Below are 18,226 nucleotides of genomic sequence, written 5' to 3' on the forward strand. Positions count from 1 at the left end.
CAGTCCTGATGCGCCAGCGTTTTAAAATGACAGTGTGACCTCGTTCGGTATTGTGGGCTGGCTACTCCCTTAGTCCCCACCACACGGTCACCTTTCATTGTTCCCAGTCTGCCCATATCTCGCCCTCGCACCTCAACCATCAACCATCCAAAGTCGGCCCAGTTTCACGGGTTCCTGAGCTCAAAGTCCTCTTTGCCCTGCAATGTACAGTCCTTAGCCACCAGGCTTGGCCTGTAACAGCCTCACTTGATGCTGAGCTGATGCCATCTAGTGGCCTAGGCTGTCCCTCCGCCACCCCAGAACTTCCAAAAGACAAAAGCAGGGGTTTCCTTATGACAGCACGCATCATGATGCCCCATGGACTTCAGGCTGTGGTGTCTGTGCCCTGCTCTGGGCCTGGCAAGGCTGAGCCTACAGAGGGCATGGCCCAGGCACGGCCCACGGCCCAGAGTCACCAGCTGACTCTAGGTGGGTGCTGCTGGTGGGAGATGGGAGGCCAAGAAGAGAGAGCGTGGGCTCCTTAGCTTCCTGAACCCCTGGGCATCATTTCTCCAACACTGTAGACCCCCTCACTGCAAAGTCACCCACCCGCTGCTCTGTGGGAGGAAGGCGGAGCTTTCTACTCCCCTACAGAGTGACAGTCTCAGAAACTCACAGGGGCAGGTCTACCCTGTCCTCTAGGGTAACTATGAGTCAGAATCGAATCAATGAGAGTGAGTTTTTGTTTTTATTTATTTGGATGCCCCTAATGGGTAGGCCCTCTGCCAGAGCTCCGATCCCTTTGTGAACACTTACAACACCTCTACCCTGGCTTCCCATCAGCCCTGCTGCCGCTCATTTTAGCTCTGAATGCCTCCAGGTCCCTTGGTAGCCCCTTCTCTTTCTGCACATCTCTCAAGTGAGTCTTCCCCAGAGCACCGTGTGACCCACCTGCCTCCTAGCAGAACCTGGTCGGCTGCTGGCCCCGGGCTCTGACCATGGCAGCCCCTGGACTGGCCACTGACGTGACCATTTGTGATCCACGGGGTTTCCATGGCTGATTTTCTGGGCATCGTAGCACCTGTGGCAGTTACGTCATCTCCCGTCAACTTGCGAAGGGGTGGGGTCCAGCCTGTCCATCAGGTCGCAGCTTAATGACCTCATTTGGAGGCGCCACAGAGATAAATAGCTCACTGGAGGGCAGACACACTCTGCGTCATCTTCCTGCTGACAAGCCACATGGCGCTAAACTGATGAAGCGAGAGCCTTGGGGCTGAAGGAGGCACTTCGAGACCCATGCCAGTGCTGAGGAGCTTCCACCACCACTGGATCCACAAGACCCAGTGGCCTGTGGTCTTCCTGCTTTCAGCATCATTGCATGGCTGGGTGAGTCTAGAGAGGAATTTATGGACTAGTATTGACATATGGAGTAATATCGGACTTATGGACTTGATCTGGAGCGGACTGGGATATTTTCTTAATGTACAATTGCTCTTTGATGTAAAGCTCTCTCTCTTACACATATGAGAGTCTCTGGATTTGTTTCTCTTGTCTACCCGGACTAACCCACCATCCCAGGTTCCTGATGCCAGTATGGCTCTGTGACACGTGTCCTGGAGCCTCCATCTCCCTTCAGGGCCAGCTCTGGAAGGAAAGGGCAAGGCGGGCCAGAGGACAGGAAGGACCGGGCGGCAGCCCACATCTGAGAGGCAAAGAAAAGGGCTCTGACTCCAGGAGAAAGGCATTCCATCTTACTGCTTGTCCTGAAAAGAATTCCCTCTCCCGGCTATTAACACCAATTTCTGAGTGAAGCTCAAAGCAGCATTGTACAAGAGGTTCAGACCAAGGAGAATCAGAAAAGTCCTGCCAAGGGATTAAGGCTTTTCTGGGAGAGGACAAGGATGGGGATTGACAATCAAGAAACAAAAACAGAACACTCATAATCACTTCTATAAAAGTCCCCTACAAGGACATTCCACTCCCAGAAGAGGGTCTGATTTACCATGCCAGGCAGTCACACTTTGTCCTAAGAGACTGACAGCCTCCACTGAAACCAGTTGTTTGGACAAACTGTCAAACTCCTGCCGGGCCCACTTGACATCTGTCTTTGTCAGGTCAGCTTTCCAAAGGCTGTGGATTTGTTGTTTCCAGCTTCTCCACCAAGACCTGCATAGTCAATGAGGCCCCAGGGCACCAACCCCCAAACTCACTGCCACAGAGTCGATTCTAGCTCACAGCGACTGACCCTAAAGAACAGGGCAGAACTGTACCCATGGGAGCCTAAGACTCAGTCTTTCAGGGAGTAGAAATTCTCATCTTTCTCCCGTAGATCAGCCGGTGGTTTCAAACCAACATACAACCAATATATATGTTATTATATGTTTGCAGCCCAACATATAACTAACATATAGGTTATGTTATAGATATGCTAGCAGCCCAACATGCATGTTATGTTATAACTGTTAGCAGCCCAACATATCACCAACATGCATGTTGTATGTTATGTATGTGTCAGTAGCCCAACATATAACCAGTGCGCCTCCAGGGCTCCTTTGGAGGGAGGCAAATACGGGGAAGGGCACCTATAGAATAAGATTGCTGTGATTGGGACATTGTTCCCACACCTGTGTCCCAGAGACACGGGGCTCTCAAGTGCCCCGACCCAGAACTGCAGGGCTTCAGGTCGTCAGCACAGCTCCGGCTGCGGGCACCTCAGGTAGGCACTGGCTGGGCTACCTACCACAGGCTTTTCTGCTGAGCCAGGTGCTCCCTGGGAGAACCTGTGGAATGTGGGATGGCACGCATCTCTCTGTGGCGCCTTCGGACCACCGGGCAAAATGTAGGAACTAAGCCCACGGAGGCCTGGGCCTGGGTCTCCAGCACCGCAAGTCATGTCTAAGGCCTCTGCGGGCGTTTCGTTGTCCCATCCTTGCCTTTTTTGTCCCTGTCGAACTCTTAGTACTTCGAGTCTGGCACCCTGAGTAATGCAAATGGTGAAGCACCAGCCTGGTAACGTGGGCGGCGTCCACACTGGACTAGGAACTGGCAGGGCGGGCAGTTCCCAGCCACTCAGAAATGCCTCTGAAGATAAGTGACTGGATCGGTTTGAGGATTGTGGCTGCGACTTTCTGGGTGCTCTGCTGCACACCAAACCCAGCTTCCCATCTGACCGGCCCGCCCACCTTAGATAATCGTCCTTAAACACTGCTGTCCTTAGGCCTCCCTCCCTGAGCAGTGACCTAAGTACCCGGCCCTCCGGAGCCAGGCTAATATTGGCCTGATGGGTGACAGCCAGGCAAGAGACGGGTTTCCGCAAGGCAGGATGGGGGAGCCTGGGATAGCCTTGGCTCGGGCCAGCAATTGTGAGCTCAGGTCACCCAGAAACTTGGAAGGCGCTGACGAGCAGTCGGGAAGACAGGCGTGCGCCAAGTACAAAAGAGAGAGACTAAAAGTGATTGGGGTGATGATTGTACAACTCTTCTTGATATGATCGATCTACTGAATGATCTGATATATGGCCTATGGGTCAACAGAACTGATTGAGAGAGAGAGAGAGAGAGACTGGCAAGCAGGATGTCCATAAAGAGGGCCGACACGGAGGGTCCACCTGGGTTCACATCCTGGCTCTGTCCCCTCCTGGCCTCAGTTGTCCTAGCTGTAAAGTGGAACCATACCTCCGGTGATGGACAATGGAGTCTCTCAGCTCCTCCCTCCTCAGGGATGAAGGACTTATTCTCAGTCTCTGTCAAGACTTACAGCTTCGGAAGCCCTGTGGGGCAGTTCTGCTCTGTCCTCTAGGTTTCCTGATAGGAACTCACTACATGGCAGTGGGTTTTCATGGACAGTTTTCCAAGGTTTACTGCTGTGATCTTTATTTTTTTTAATCAAGGTATAGAAGATTTTATAAAGTATAGTATTAGAGAGCGAGGCTGTTCAAACCAGGTTGGGTACCTAAAATGTTTCTTTTTTACCGTGCAACAATATAAAACAAAACAATAACAACAACAAACTAATGACCAAAAAAAAACAAGAAAGAAAAGCTTGTAGTTTCTAGAAGCGTAAAACCTGCATCGCTGGCCCGACAGTCAGTTCCAGCTCACGTCGTCCCCGTGTGTTGAAAAGCGGAACTGCACCCCACAGAGTTGGTGGCTGTGACCTTTCATCAGAACCAGAGGTTCTGGGGAACGGACTGCAAGCCCTCACCTCTGGTTAGCAGGCCAGCTCGTACCTGCTCCATCCAGGAACACCCTCCTGGATATATATATTCCTGGTTCGTGAATGCCTTAGAGGTCGAAAACTGGGGGCTATTGGATAGAGCAGGGAGGGAAGGAGAGAGACTACAGGCTAGTACATGCATGTTGAAGAGTCCTGGTGATGCAGGGGGAACATGTTGGGCTGCTAACTAGATAGTCAGCAGTTCTGTTGGTTTTACACAGAACAAAACAGCAAGAAGAAAATAATAATATGAAAATAAAAATGCAAAAAGGTGTAATAAAGAAAAGACCTCCCTCAATATTAAAAAGGCCGGAGGAGAGATTTCTGCCCTGATACAAGTGAGCAATACTTCAGTTGAGGAGAAAATTCAGTTTCTGGCATTCTGTGATGTTCCCTTTCCACACAGGATCCCTGAAGTCAAAATGAGTGCATGAGCCAAGGTGGTGAAGAAAGCTGATGGTGCCTGGCTATTAGAAATATAGTGTCTGGGGTCTTAAAGGCTTGAAGTTAATTAAACAAGCCGGTCATCTAGTAGGGAAGCAACAAAGCCCACATGGAAGAACACACAAACCTTTGTGATCACGAAGTGTCATCGGGATCAGAAGACCCAAAGCAAGCAAACATATCAATGGGAATGAAGGTGGGCAAAGTAGAGACATAAAGTCCATCTGTAGACAATTGGACATCCCTCACAGAAGGGTCACAGGAAGGGACAAGCCAGCCAGGGTGCAGTATAGCACTGATGAAACACACAACATTCCTCTAGTTCTTTAATGTTTCCTCCCCCACCCCTCACCCCTACTGTCATGACCCCAGTTCTACCTTACAAATCCAGCTAGACCAGAGCATGTACACTGGTACAGATCAGAGCTTTTGACACACAGAATCCAGCACAGATAAACCCCTCAGGAACAATAATGAGAATAGCAATACCAGGAGGGGGAGGGGAAGGTGGAGGAGAAAGGAGGACTGATCACAATGATCTACATATAACTCCTTCCCAGGGGGACTAACAACAGAAAAGTGGCTGAAGGGAGACATCTGACAGTGTAAGACATGAAAAAATCATAATAATTTATAAATTATCAAGGGTTCATGATGGAGGGAGGGAGGGAGGAAGAGAGAAGGAGAAAAATGAGAAACTGATACCAAGGGCTCAAGTAGAAAGAAATGTTTTGAAAATGACGATGGCAGCATATGTACAAATGTGCTTGACACAATGGATGGATGGATGGGTTGTGATGAGAGCTGTATGAGCCCCAGTAAAATGATTATTTAATGCTCCTTCCTTAGATGCTGGGATGGTGAGACTTCATGTCATGTACAGTGGACACATTGTCAGGAGAGACCAGTCCCTGGAGAAGGACATCATGCTTGGGAAAGCAGAGGGGCAGCAAAAAAGAGGAAGGCCGTCGACACGATGGGTTGACTCCGTAGCTGCAACAATGGGCTCAAGCACAATTGGGAAGATGGCAAGGAACTAGGCACTATTCCGTTCTGTTGTGCGGAACCAACAATTGGTTCCGTTGAATTGGAACCAACTCAGTGGCACCCACGAGCTACTGTCTTCATCCAAAAATCAGAGGAGCATCTCATGGCCTCTGTGACATCACACTTCCCGGCTTTTCCTCTTACCCCCCTAGCAGCAAGAAGCACCACTGAGAGAAATGGGGAAAGATCTAAATAAGACATCCCTTATTCTATATTGAAAGACTCAATATTGTTCAAGTTGCAATCCTCCCTAAATTGACCTACAGATTAACGCAACCCTTCTCAAAATCCCAGCAAGAATGCATGCATTCGTCCCCACATTTCTTTTGTTTGTTTGTTTGTTCCCCACATTTCTGTAGAAATAAAGAATGCCTAGAATGGCTGAAACATTTTTTAACAAGGACAAAGAGACCATGCACTACCCAAACTCAAAGCTTACCATAAAGCTAGTAATTGAAATAGTGCAAGGTGGGGAAAAAAACAAAGCCCGTTGCCATCAAGTCAATTCTGACCCATAGCGACCCTGTGGGACAGGGTAGACCTGCTCCCTAGGGTTAGGGGCTCAGTCTTTCATCCTCCGGCAGAGGAGCTGGCTGGCGAACCACCGACCTACCAGGGAGCAGCCCAACCCTGGGCCCACTGCACTACCTGGGGCTCTCAGGTTAAACACTCATCCTATTGATGGAACTGAGCTGAGACACAGAACTAGGAAATCCTTCCATCTACGTTGAACAAAAGCAGCAAGGGAATTCAGTGGGAAGCGTAACTCACTGCCCCGGAGTCAATGCTGACTCACAGCCACGGGAGAAGTCCAGTCTCTCGCCCGTGGAGCTGCTGGTGGTTTCAATTGGCAGCCCCACGGCTGGCAGCTCCACTTGGCAGGGCCACTCCACCGGGTGGGAAAGCCCACTTCTCACAAAGGGTGCCTGGGACCACCGTATCTGCATCTCCACAAAAGGATGGCTTCTGTTCGTACAAATAAGGGCCTTCGGAGTGCCCTACCAAGAAACTCAACCTAAACTTAAGAATTCAAACAGCAAAACTTCTACAAGTATGGGGCGGGACAGTGCTTCCTTAGAACACACAAACTGGTCTTAGACGCCACACCAAGACTCCTAAAAATCTACAATTAATAAATTGAATTTCATCAAAACATGAAACTTCTGTACTTCAAATATTTTATTTAGAAAACAAGCCAAAGCCAAGGAGAAATATTTCTAACTCTTAAGGCTTGAGTGCGGAATATATAAATAACTCTTGCCACTCACTAAGAATAACCTGCTTCAAAACAGTCAAAGGTTTTGAAGAGACCCTTCAGAAAGACACCTGAATGTCAACTAAGCATATGAAAAAGTACTCAACATCACAGGACTCCCGGGAACCAGGACTTTAAAGCACAATGAGATAGTTTTAAATCCACAATGATTTCTCTAATAAAGACGAGGAGGAGGAGGCGGCCGTGGCCAAACTGGGAACCTCGTACTTCACTGGTGGGAATGGCACATGGTACAACCACATCGGAAGACAGCATGTCTGTTTCTTAAACTGCTTTCTAAAAATTTACTATAGTTTGGCATTCCCACTCCTCGGGATCTGTACTAAATAAATAAAAACACATATCCACACAAAAACCTTGGACACTGGTGGCGTGCTGAATGACACGCTGTGGGTGGTGTAGTGGATAAGTCGTGGGGCTGCTAATGACTAATCGACAGTTAGAAGTCACAGCTGCTCCTCTGGGGAGAGATGAGGCTTTCTGCTGCCCTGAAGAGTTACTTACTGTCGCTTGACCAGCGTTACCAGGGGCGGGGGAGAAAGGGTGGTTGTTTAGGGGGCATTGAGTTTATGATCATGTGGTGGAATCATTTGGAAAAGGATGTTCATTATGGTTGTACAACACAAGGAGTATAGTCAATGGCACTGAATTACACGTGTAGAAGTTGCAGGACTGGGGAATGCTTTGTTGTGTATATTTTTGCCACATTAGAAAAAATTGATGTGAATAACAATGAGTACAAGGGAGAACATGTATTAGAATCGAATGTAGTGGTAATGATATGAAATGATATGAATTGCTGAGTTATTGAAATGTATGACATGTGGATGAAATGCTAATAAAACTTAAAACAAAGAATGCATCTCAGTCTTGGGAACGAACACACGGGGACAGTTGTAGTCTGTCGTATAGTGGACTCAGAATCGGCATGGTGGCTGTTGAGTTTGACACAAAAGCTCGTCCTCAATGGTCATCCACCAACGATCTTTCACAGGTCTAAGGTCATGTGATGAAAATTAAAGAGTTACAGTTTCGGAAACTCAGAGGGCAGTTCTACCATAGCCTACAAGGGTCACTGTGAGTGGACATCGACTTGATGGCTGTTTTTAACATTGGTAAAGCAGGCCACCATTGATAAAACTCTTATCCTGGCGAAATAGCCACATGGCAGCCGAAAACCGTATACCCTAGCTTGTCGTGCATTCTTTCCAAAAATCGGGACTTTTTTAAAACGCCGCGGGACGCGGGGAAAATTGTTAAAAATCGGGACGTCTGGTCACAGCCGGGCTGTGAGTTTGATTTTGGTTTTCTTGTTGCAAAAAGGGAGAGTTTTGAGACAGTCTCTAAGGTGGCAAGACGTTTTCAGGCTTTCCTAAGACATAGTCGACGTTCCCTTACGCCTCTCGCTTCCTATTTTCAAATCGCGTTTGGGGAGTAGAATCTCGCGAGAAGTTGGTGACCATGACTTCTCCCAGAACCCACCGCTCTTCCTCTAACTGTAGCGGCCTGAGGTGAGTGTGTGTTTGGTGCGGAGCTCTGGCGTTCCATCCGCTGCGAATCGCCGCCATCCTGGCCTCAGTGCTGCCGTTTTCGAGATAACTGAGAGGAGAACTCCCTAAACTACTAACTCCTCTCTGGAGATGGTGCTTACCGGGCAGGGAGACGAGTCGGAGCGCTCGAAATTGGGTGCCGCGCGACCTGCGTCAGCGACCAGCGAAGGGGGCACGTTGGGTGGGTATGATGGACTGGGTGGGTATGGGGGTGCCGAGACTCCACCCGAGTGGAAGCTAGTGGTGGCGGGTCAGAGTACGTTGAGGATGAAGTCGGAGCGAAGCTGTGTTTCAACACCAACGGCCTCGAACGTGGCTGCGAGCTCAAAAGGCCGTAAGGTGGCGCCTGTGAGGAAAGGCGCCTTGGCCGTCGGAGGGGAGCATGGAGGGTGCTGGCTTTGTAGGTCAGCCCTTGGCGCCCCGCTAGTGCGGTGCCCGGAGGGAAGCGCAGGTGTGTTGACTTAAGGTCGGCCGAGGAAGCCCACCCGCGGCTTCGCGGAGGGAGGAGAGGCAGCCCCGGGGTTAGACCCGAAGGCAGCTGAGACCCAGCTGCAGCCAAGGCTCGATCCGAGGGGTGAGGATAAGGCTGCGATGATGGCGTTTCTTAGGACACCTTTGGATAATCCGTGAAAACAGCCCGCACTGAGCAGCTGTGGCCAGTCCGTAGGCATTAAGCTTCACTCTGTGAATATGCCTGACGATTGGGTTGTGCTTTCTTACAGGTGACCTGCCAAGATGGTTCGCTACTCACTCGACCCAGAAAACCCTACAAAATGTGAGTGAATGGGAGATGCCTTCTTTCCGGTTAAGGAAAGATGAGAGCCGGCTTGTAACTCCACTTTCTTCTCGTTTCAGCCTGCAAATCAAGAGGGTCGAACCTCCGGGTCCACTTCAAGGTACGCCACTCACACCTAGTTTCTCTTGCACCTTTCCGATGGGGGATTCTTGGGAGTGGAGCTGCTGTGATGACTTTCTTAGGACACCTTTGGATTAACCATGAAAATGATGAAATTCTGAGCAGCTGCCAGCTTTGTAGACCCAGAGCATCAGGGCATAGTAGACATCACGATTTTACCCTGTAGTTGAGCAAAAGCTAAGCAATTACTTAACTCTCAATGTATGGCACAGGATGGAGCACACATGGATGGTCCAGGACTGTCACAGAGCTCAGGGGACTGCACACTGCATTTAGTTCTGTGGGGGTTTTATTATGTGATGGATGTCCGTAGAATGGATTATTGCCACTCAGTGGTTCAAACCTGCCGGCCACTTGCTTTACTGAAAATTAAGATTTCTTCCAGTTAAGATTGGCCTCAGGAGCCCACAAGGGCAGATAGATTCCACCGGGATTCCATTTTCAGGTGTTATCGCGGTGCTTTAGTGTGGTGTGACAACGCCTGTGTTTTACTCAGGTGTTCCATGTTATGGCTGATTTCCAAAAACGTTATAGGGAAGAATTCTTGGGTGAGGTTGGCTTATGACAGAAATCCGCCCTGTTAAGTGGAGAGTGCTTTTTAAAAATTTTTTTTGCATGGTGCAAATGAAAGCTTTTTTTAAAAAAGATTTTTCAGTGTCTGAAAATGTGCTTGAACTTTGTGGACCAAAAATGTTTTGAGTTTTTAAGTAGGAGTTTATATTCTTTGGAAACAGAACACCCGTGAAACTGCCCAGGCCATCAAAGGCATGCACATCCGGAAAGCCACCAAATACTTGAAAGACGTCACTCTGCAGAAGCAATGTGTGCCTTTCCGACGGTACAATGGTGGTGTTGGCAGGTGTGCCCAGGTGAGTCCAGTAAAGAAAATTGGTTTAAGAATGACCATCTCTGGGTTGCAGTGATGACCATCTTAGGACACCTTTGGAATAACCATGAAAACAATTATATTCTGAGCAACCTTCGTGTTTGGCAGCATGATTCATCTTGGTGATGGTACTGATTTAAGTTGGAGAAAAATAACTTAAACACCTTCGCTCTTCCCCCCCCCCCCAGGCCAAGCAATGGGGTTGGACCCAGGGTCGGTGGCCCAAAAAGAGTGCTGAATTTTTGCTTCACATGCTTAAAAATGCAGAGAGTAATGCTGAACTTAAGGTAATCAAACTTAATGTCATTCATGTATGCAACTGAATAGATGGTTGAATTGTGTTGCTGTTGTCTGGATTTATTTAAATTGTTTTTGCTCATGGAATGATGAAAATTGGCTCATGGCACAGCATTGAATTTGGTAGAATGTTTTCCGGTAAATAAAATTGAAGGGGTATAATTTACAGAGCGAATGGATCGCTAGTCTCACGTATTAGTGTAACGAAAACATGCTATTTGGTTTCTTAGCTTATGCTTTGAGAACTAAGGCTGGCAGGGGTTTGAAGATGTGGAATCTTACAATTATTGTTTTCTGTGTTATTATTAGATAGTTAAATGATGTGGATTTGTTATTTTCCTGTACCCTTCCCAGGGTTTAGATGTGGATTCTCTGGTCATTGAGCACATCCAGGTGAACAAAGCCCCCAAGATGCGCCGCCGGACTTACAGAGCCCATGGTCGGATCAACCCATACATGAGCTCCCCCTGCCACATTGAGATGATCCTGACTGAGAAGGAACAGATCGTTCCCAAACCAGAAGAGGAGGTTGCACAGAAGAAAAAGGTAAATACATCAGTGGGCTGCTCGGTTCACATTGATTGATGGTGGGAAGATTTGTGGTTGCTATGATGACTCTTAGGACACCTTTGAATGCCATGAAAAGTCAATAAATTCTGAGCAACTTCATTCGCTGTTCTTATATTGGCCTTTGTGGGTCACATTGTTGTTGATTGACACTGAGGAGTAAATTTATAGTGAAGGTGTGGCATTTGCTGGTGGCCTCACCTAGATACCCACAGCTGTTCATACACCATGTACAAACATGGGTTCAGCCCACAGTCCAGTAAGCCAGGAATCTGGATTCTTCCCATTGACTTCTCCATGTGTGATGCCATTCATACTGCTTGGTTTGATGAGCTGGATGCTTTGTTTTGTTTTGATGTTGGAACTCTGGTGTTAGTGATAGTCAGCAGACAGGTCAAGGCGCATACCCCACCCCCAGTGCTCCAAGGGAGAAAAATGGAGCTGGACTGCTCCCCAGGAGTTGCTTTGAAATCTGTATAGGGTTGCCATGGTCTTCTGTCTTGGCATAAACGTGAGATCTCATTCTTACTTTTCTGGCTAAAGCTCCAGGTTGGGGTTTCTGACTTGAATGGGTTCAATTGGTTTTTTTTGTTGTTGTTAATGTTTTTAGTATTGATCCATGGGTAAAACAACCTAGCAGTTTAGTTCTGGTGGGAAATGTATCTACATTCCAAATGCCAGGTACTAACCTAAATGTGTTAATGGGTAAAATGCAATTATGGACCCTTTTTCTTTCTTCCCCTCAGATTTCCCAGAAGAAACTGAAGAAGCAAAAACTCATGGCTCGGGAATAAATTAAGTTTAAAATAATAAAAGTTAAAGCGCTATGTGGTTGCCTTTTTATTCTTTAACTGTGTTTCCAGCATTAATCACAAAAGTATTTTTATTTAATCATGCCAGCACTTAAACATTGGCTTTTCTGCATGCCCTGTGACGTAACTAAAGTTTTATTAAGAACAATGCATAATTGCCTAACTTTCTAGCTGCCTATTGTAGGCTAATGGGTGTGCCGTTTCCTGGTTGATAGGCATTTGTATGGTTTTTTTTATAATAAATTCCTTAATTTTAATAAGTCCTTAAATGGCAGTTGAATTCAACTACCAGGCTTCATTCACACGAGTGAATTCCCATTCTGGCTAGCACATGAATGCTGACTGGTGTAAACAGATAGCCAGTTAACCAGTTCCCTGATTTCCCGGCTCCATTCATGGGAGCCCCCTTGTGTAGGACCCACGCCACCTGGAAGGTGGGGAGAGGCGCGAGTGCCCGAAGTTCAGCGCGGGGGGCTGTGGGGCGCCGGGCTGCGGCGTCACGGCCCTGTGCGGGCACCCCGCGCGGCCGCAGTTCGCTCACACCAGCGTCTGGAAACCGGCTGGCGAACTGCCCTGCCTCTTCCGGAAGCGCCAGGTGACTTCCGGCCACAAGGGTTAACGCAGCGCCGGAAGTTCAGCCCTGCGCGAGGTCATCAGACGTACGCGACCTCACGCTGACGCAGGCGCGCCTTTGTCCGCCCCTTTGGAGGAGCGCATTGGCTCCGCCGTCGGCTCGCCCCTCCTGCCGGAAGCGCAGACATTTCCACTGGCTTCGTGAACGCGGGTGAGCGGGGCTGGAGGGAGCCCGGCTGGGGTCGGGGCGGGAGGGCTTGAGCTCGGCCTTCCTGCCGGGCGGGCCCGTGGCTGCCCCCGACGTCCCCGGACGCTAGCCGCGCCCTCCGCGCCGGCCCTTCCCTGCCTGCCCACCTCGTCTCCATTGCGCCTCCCTTTGCGGTCGTGTGGTTGTCTTCCCGGCATCGTATTGTCTGTCTGTCGCGGACCACGCTCGTCTTGCGCCCAGATCCGCGCTCCTTTGGTCTCCACTTAAGTGCGGGGCTGCCCTGGGCTGCTTAGCGGGAGGTGGCCTGCGCCCACCGAACCGGTTCTGTTTCTGTGGGAGTCAGCCTTTCCCTCCCTGGTCCGTTGTTGGCTTAGATTACGTCGAACGAAAGAAATCCCCTCGCCTCCCGTTCAGACGTATCGTTTGCTTCGTTGTAATGTCAGAGAATTGGCATTGATGCGTGGGTAAACCAGTCTCTCCCGAGCAACCCCGTAGATTTCTCTCAGCCCGTTTCCACGTCTACAAAGTAGAAGAAAGGGTGTAAGTTTCATTCTGAAGAGCATTGCAGTTTTATAAAAGCCTCAATTATGACTCAAATAATTGGTTTTTGTTAAGTGCGCGGAGTCAGTTCAGACTCGTAGCAAACCTACGTACAACAGAACGAAACGACCCCCGTCCTGCGCCATCTTTACAGTTGTTCTTAAGCCTGAAGCCCATTGTTGCAGCCACTCTGTCCAACCCTGGTGTGGAGGGCATTCCCCTCTTGTTGCCCCTCACTTCCCCAAGCATCATGTCCTCCAGGTGCTGGTCTCTCCCGGTACAATGTCCAAAGTACACGAGTCCCCTGCCCTAGCATTCTGTCTGTACTTCGTCCGGAACAGGTTTGATGGTTCTTTTGGCAGTCCAAGGAACTTTCACGATCCTCTAGCGCCTAGATTCAAATGCATCTCTTCTTTGGACATCCTTATTCAATGTCCAATTTTCACATGCAAATGGATTCTTGGGTATTAGACGATGTATTTTAACTAATTAAAATCTAAAGTATATATAAGATATAAAAAGAGAACAGTTCCAATTACCAAGGCCAAATGCTAATATTGGAGCTCTTGCCAACCATCAAGTTATCGTTTATATTATAACATCCGTTGTCTTGAAGGTTACTTTTAGGGGTGACCAGGGGCATAAATAACAGGATAGTTGGGAAGAGGACAAGGAAAGAGCATTAAGCTAGGAACCCAGAGATGGGAAATCCTTTTTCTTGTAAACCTGGACAGTCACCACTGTGGGCCCCCCCTCACACACTCATTGGCATAGTTCCTTCTTGCTGTTAGCTGTGCTTGAGCCCCATGGCACCCCACGTACAACTGACATCAGACGGTTGTGATCCATCAGGTTGTCGTCTGATTTTCCTGAAGTAGCTCTCAGGCCTTTTGACAATTTGCAGTACCGTTGTGTATTTTGTCTTCACACCACGGGGTGTTCTGGGAGCGCCCTCAGTGCTCTGCTGCCTGCTGAAAGAACAGCACATTGAACCCCTCAGCCTCTCGGAGGGAGAAAGACTGAACAGTGCCTCCATAAAAATTCAGTCAAAACCCAGACCCACTGCCATCTAGAACCGAGTCATTTCCAAGACTGAATCTTCACCAGAGCACCCAGCTTCATCTTCTCCCTCCAAGCAGCTGGTGAGCTAGAACCGCGGACTTTGTGGTTAACAGCCCAAGCCTAACCTGCAGGACTCCTTTTTGTAAAAATTCCAGCCTTGGAAACCTCATGGAGCCGTTCTCTGTCCCGTAGGAGTCCTGGTGGAGTAATGGTTATATGTTGGGCTGCTAACCTCAAGGTCAGCAGTTTGAAACCAACAGCTGCTCCTCAGGAGAAAAAACGAGCCTCAAAAGACTTAACAGTCTCCAAAGCTCTGAGTCAGAATGACCTGAAGCGGTGAGTTGGGTTTTGATCTCTGGGTCAATATAAATAGCAGTGGCACAGTGTCAGATACTGAAAAATCTCATGAATGGCAGCGGCTACAGCAATGGGCTCCAACCTAACAGTTGTGAGGATGCCGCAGGACTGGGTGGTGGTTCATTCTGCTGTGCCCTGAGGTGGCTGTGAGTCAGAACTGACAGCCACCGCTTGACTCCCTGACCTTGTACACGGCACCTTTGTCCTTAATAGGCACCCTTTTTCACTCACAGTATGGTCTTACCTGTTTCCGCCACGGTAGTAATAATCCTTCGCAGCAAGCAGGCCTTTCAACTACTTTCTTCTGTGCCATTTCCTGCCCGCGTGAACTTGTGATCGGGTCTTTCTTTCTCCTCCCACAGACTACTGGCACAATGGTGTGTATTCCGTGTATCGTCATTCCGGTTCTGCTCTGGGTCTACAAAAAATTCCTGGAGCCTTACTTATACCCTCTGGTCGCCCCGTTTGTCAGTCGCCTATGGCCCAAAAAAGGTGTCCAAGAAGCCGGCGCTCAAAAGAAAAGCAAAGGCGACTACAAGGTAAGAGCATTCAGATGGGTTGACTTGGGAATGCGATTCGGCAAAATGCTTAACTGGTTAGCTGTTTGGAAAGGCAGGATTGGGGACTGGGTGTGCACACCCACGGTGTGTCTTCATTTCTTTCTTTGCAAGAGGATGTATGTTGTGCTTTGGAGTCATTCACCTTTGCTGTCCCTGAAGGTTTTCAACGAAGACCTCTGGTTAAAGCGGTTCGCTACTAAGGACCACAGTGAGCCTCAGCACTTCATGGTGGCTGAGAGCAGGGTAACCAGCGAATGGGTGGGAAGAGGATAATGTTAGTTTCCAGGTTTGATAACTTTGGGTTGCAAATTGTAAGGGTTAAGCTCTTTTTTGAAGTGAATATGTAGACATCTCTGTTGTGTTTACCATTTGTGTGTGTGAAATTGAGTGGACTGTCCCAACCTCCCTCACACACACACTGCTGATTTAACAATCCTACCCATTTCCTTCTGGAGAGGCCTCCCACGACTGTCGATTCCATTCCAACTCATGGCAACCCTATTGGACAGGCTAGAACTGGCCCCGTGAGTTTCTGAGGCTGTCAGCCCTATAGGAACAGAAAGCCTCCTCTTCCTTCCTTGGAGCCGCTGGTGGGTTCGAACCTGCTACCTTGTGGTGAGCAGCCCAGCAGTAACTACAGCACTCCCTCAAGGGCCCGGTGGTGGCTGAACGGTAGCATCCTCACCCCGAATGTGTGAGCCCAGCTTTCCCCCTCATGTTGCCACGTTGTGAAATAGGCTTCAGCCTGGGCTTCCTGACCACGGCAGCCTACAAAGAAAGCCCTGGCGATCTGTCTCCAGATGAATCGCAACAGTCTACTCTGCAGCCGGTTGTGGGGACATTGCCGGCGCGTGGGCTGCGTTGGGTTCCAGTGTGCCCTGTGGTCACCTGGTGTTGAGCGGGGCTGGGAGGGGCACTCTGGTGGAACATGACATCACCAGCTGCTTCTGGACTGAAGTCAGAGTCTGTGCCCTATGGGGTGTCTGACCATCCTGACTCAGTGGTTTTTCTCTTTTGTTTTGTCATTTTAGGGTGCAGACATGAATGGATTCCCAACAAAAGAACCAACGGAAAACTCAGCTAAAAAGAAAGACTAAAGCAGCCCTTCTCCAGAGGCTCTCTTGCTTTAAAAATGGACCTGACAATATGAAGCACCTTTGTCACTGTCTCTGACCTTTTTCTCCGAAGCAGAGTTCATAGTAGTTTAGCTGTTTCCCTGATAGGCGAATCAGAAAATGCAAAGTATTTATATTTTAAAATGTATTTAATCAATCACTGACCTCATTCCTGAGTCCCTCCTTTCATTGAACGCAGCTCTTTTTCATGATTGCAGTTGGAAGCCTGTAGTAGACTGTCCCTAACTCCGTTCTTCATGCCCTGCAAGGGCCGCTGGCATTCATTCACCTGGAGCTGCCTGCTGTTTGCTCTGGTGACTTTAGGCTCTTCATATTTGAATGGGGGCAGTTTGACTATGAGGCTGTGCCGGGAAAGGGAGAGAGTGGCTTTGGGGCCAACGATGACCGCCGACACTGGAGCAGCTTCTCAGTGAGAGTAGTAATTACCGTGTCTAGTTCTGAGGAGGGTAGGCAAGTACGGAGAACTCCTTCGGAAAATGTAACATCTTTTATTATTAAATTCTAATCCTGCATTCCTTCTACTTCCATAAATGTATTAAATATTCAGTTTACCTTGTGCTTCTTTTTTCTCTGAAAGTCTTTCCAAGCCCATAAAAGGGAACTTTTTTGCAGTGCATCAGAACTGGAGCATCAGGGGACTTGGTATGTTTTGTGTTGAAGAGTAAGCCGGACGGGCCACCCTGTTGGGTGTTGTGGCATAGCCACATGCTCTAAAATCCAGTGGTGATCAGCAGTGGCCAGTGCCCTGGGTTGACTGGGCACTTCTGTGCTGGCGACTCAGCTGGAGGCCTGGACTGCTTCAGTGAGGGATCTGTAAACTGCTGAAAGACCATCAGGAATAGGCTGCTTCTGTCTTCTCTCCCCGGAAGCAGGGAGAAGTCCAAGGGGACTCCTGCCCTTGGGCCCCCAGTGATAGGCAACCATGGTAGGAGAGGAAGGATCTGCAGTCTCTGGACCAGGCACTGCGTCACAGGTCTTGAGTCCTGGGGCTCTGCTAGAAGATGGGTGTCTGGACTCGGGGTAAATCTGCACCGACTCATCTGGAGGCTAAATGCCCTCTAAGAATGCAATGTAGTCAATTGTAATGTTGAAAAACTGCTAAATATAGCGCGTTCCTAGCCAAATGGTGCATGTTGGATGAAAAGTCGCTGTTCTTTCCCAAGCTTTTACTCCGACTCTATAGATTGTCCCTTTTTTGTGTAGCCTTTTTGCAATGTTCTTAAAATGGATTTGTTTTCGTTAAACACACAAATGGGGATTTTTTTTTACACATAATACTGCAGGGTTAATAATGTCCCCACTCCTCGTCCCCGCATGAACTCCTCTGGCTGTAGTTTTGTCCTTTACAGATGTCTATAATGTTGACAGATGAGATCTCTATTACTCTGTGTTGAGTGATTGATGAGGCATTGCTGACTTCTTCCTGTTGAGATCGTTGACGCTCCAGTCTCTCTACTTGACCTCCCACATCTGCCAGTGTCGTCGGTCCCTGTGAGTGGGCCAAGGGCCTTCTGTGGGACCCTCCACATCTACTCTGCCTCCTGCTCTGCTTTTCTTCCAAAGACAGCTTTGAGGGATCTCAGCAGGTTTCTCATGTCCTCTGGGTCCCTTTGGGTGGGGTCGGCGGGGACTGGGGAGAAAGAGAGTGAGGTCAAAGTAGTCCATCCATCGTCTCCTACAAACACCTCAGGCAAATTGTCTCTCCACCAAGAGTACTTGCTTCTTTTCCAAGGTGGCCAAACCCACTAGACCCTTCTTTACGCTTCTAGCCATTCCGTTGTTTGGAAAATGCCATCTGCTT

At 48.8% G+C, this 18,226-nt stretch overlaps 2 protein-coding genes and 4 non-coding genes across 6 annotated transcripts; all 6 read left to right on the plus strand.

Moving 5' to 3' along the window:
- Positions 1 to 8,466: 8,466 nt before the first annotated feature.
- Positions 8,467 to 11,992, plus strand: RPL17 (ribosomal protein L17). Its single transcript, XM_075532561.1, has 7 exons — positions 8,467 to 8,692; positions 9,234 to 9,286; positions 9,367 to 9,407; positions 10,162 to 10,296; positions 10,502 to 10,600; positions 10,965 to 11,156; positions 11,924 to 11,992. Exons 2-7 carry the CDS (start codon positions 9,247 to 9,249, stop codon positions 11,969 to 11,971), a joined length of 555 nt encoding a protein of 184 aa, XP_075388676.1. The 5' UTR covers positions 8,467 to 8,692; positions 9,234 to 9,246; the 3' UTR covers positions 11,972 to 11,992.
- On the plus strand, positions 9,098 to 9,162 carry LOC142428377 (small nucleolar RNA SNORD58). Its single transcript, XR_012780291.1, has one exon. It is a non-coding gene; the product is annotated as a small nucleolar RNA SNORD58 (small nucleolar RNA).
- Positions 9,469 to 9,533, plus strand: LOC142428376 (small nucleolar RNA SNORD58). Its single transcript, XR_012780290.1, has one exon. It is a non-coding gene; the product is annotated as a small nucleolar RNA SNORD58 (small nucleolar RNA).
- Positions 10,342 to 10,406, plus strand: LOC142428375 (small nucleolar RNA SNORD58). Its single transcript, XR_012780289.1, has one exon. It is a non-coding gene; the product is annotated as a small nucleolar RNA SNORD58 (small nucleolar RNA).
- LOC142428378 (small nucleolar RNA SNORD58) lies at positions 11,214 to 11,275 on the plus strand. Its single transcript, XR_012780292.1, has one exon. It is a non-coding gene; the product is annotated as a small nucleolar RNA SNORD58 (small nucleolar RNA).
- A 625-nt stretch (positions 11,993 to 12,617) lies between the features above and the next one.
- On the plus strand, positions 12,618 to 16,976 carry C15H18orf32 (chromosome 15 C18orf32 homolog). The gene is made up of 3 exons (XM_075532562.1): positions 12,618 to 12,773; positions 15,092 to 15,268; positions 16,321 to 16,976. Exons 2-3 carry the CDS (start codon positions 15,104 to 15,106, stop codon positions 16,384 to 16,386), a joined length of 231 nt encoding a protein of 76 aa, XP_075388677.1. The 5' UTR covers positions 12,618 to 12,773; positions 15,092 to 15,103; the 3' UTR covers positions 16,387 to 16,976.
- Positions 16,977 to 18,226: the final 1,250 nt, after the last annotated feature.

The sequence above is a fragment of the Tenrec ecaudatus genome, chromosome 15, assembly GCF_050624435.1.
Source record: "Tenrec ecaudatus isolate mTenEca1 chromosome 15, mTenEca1.hap1, whole genome shotgun sequence".
Lineage (NCBI taxonomy): Eukaryota > Metazoa > Chordata > Mammalia > Afrosoricida > Tenrecidae > Tenrec > Tenrec ecaudatus.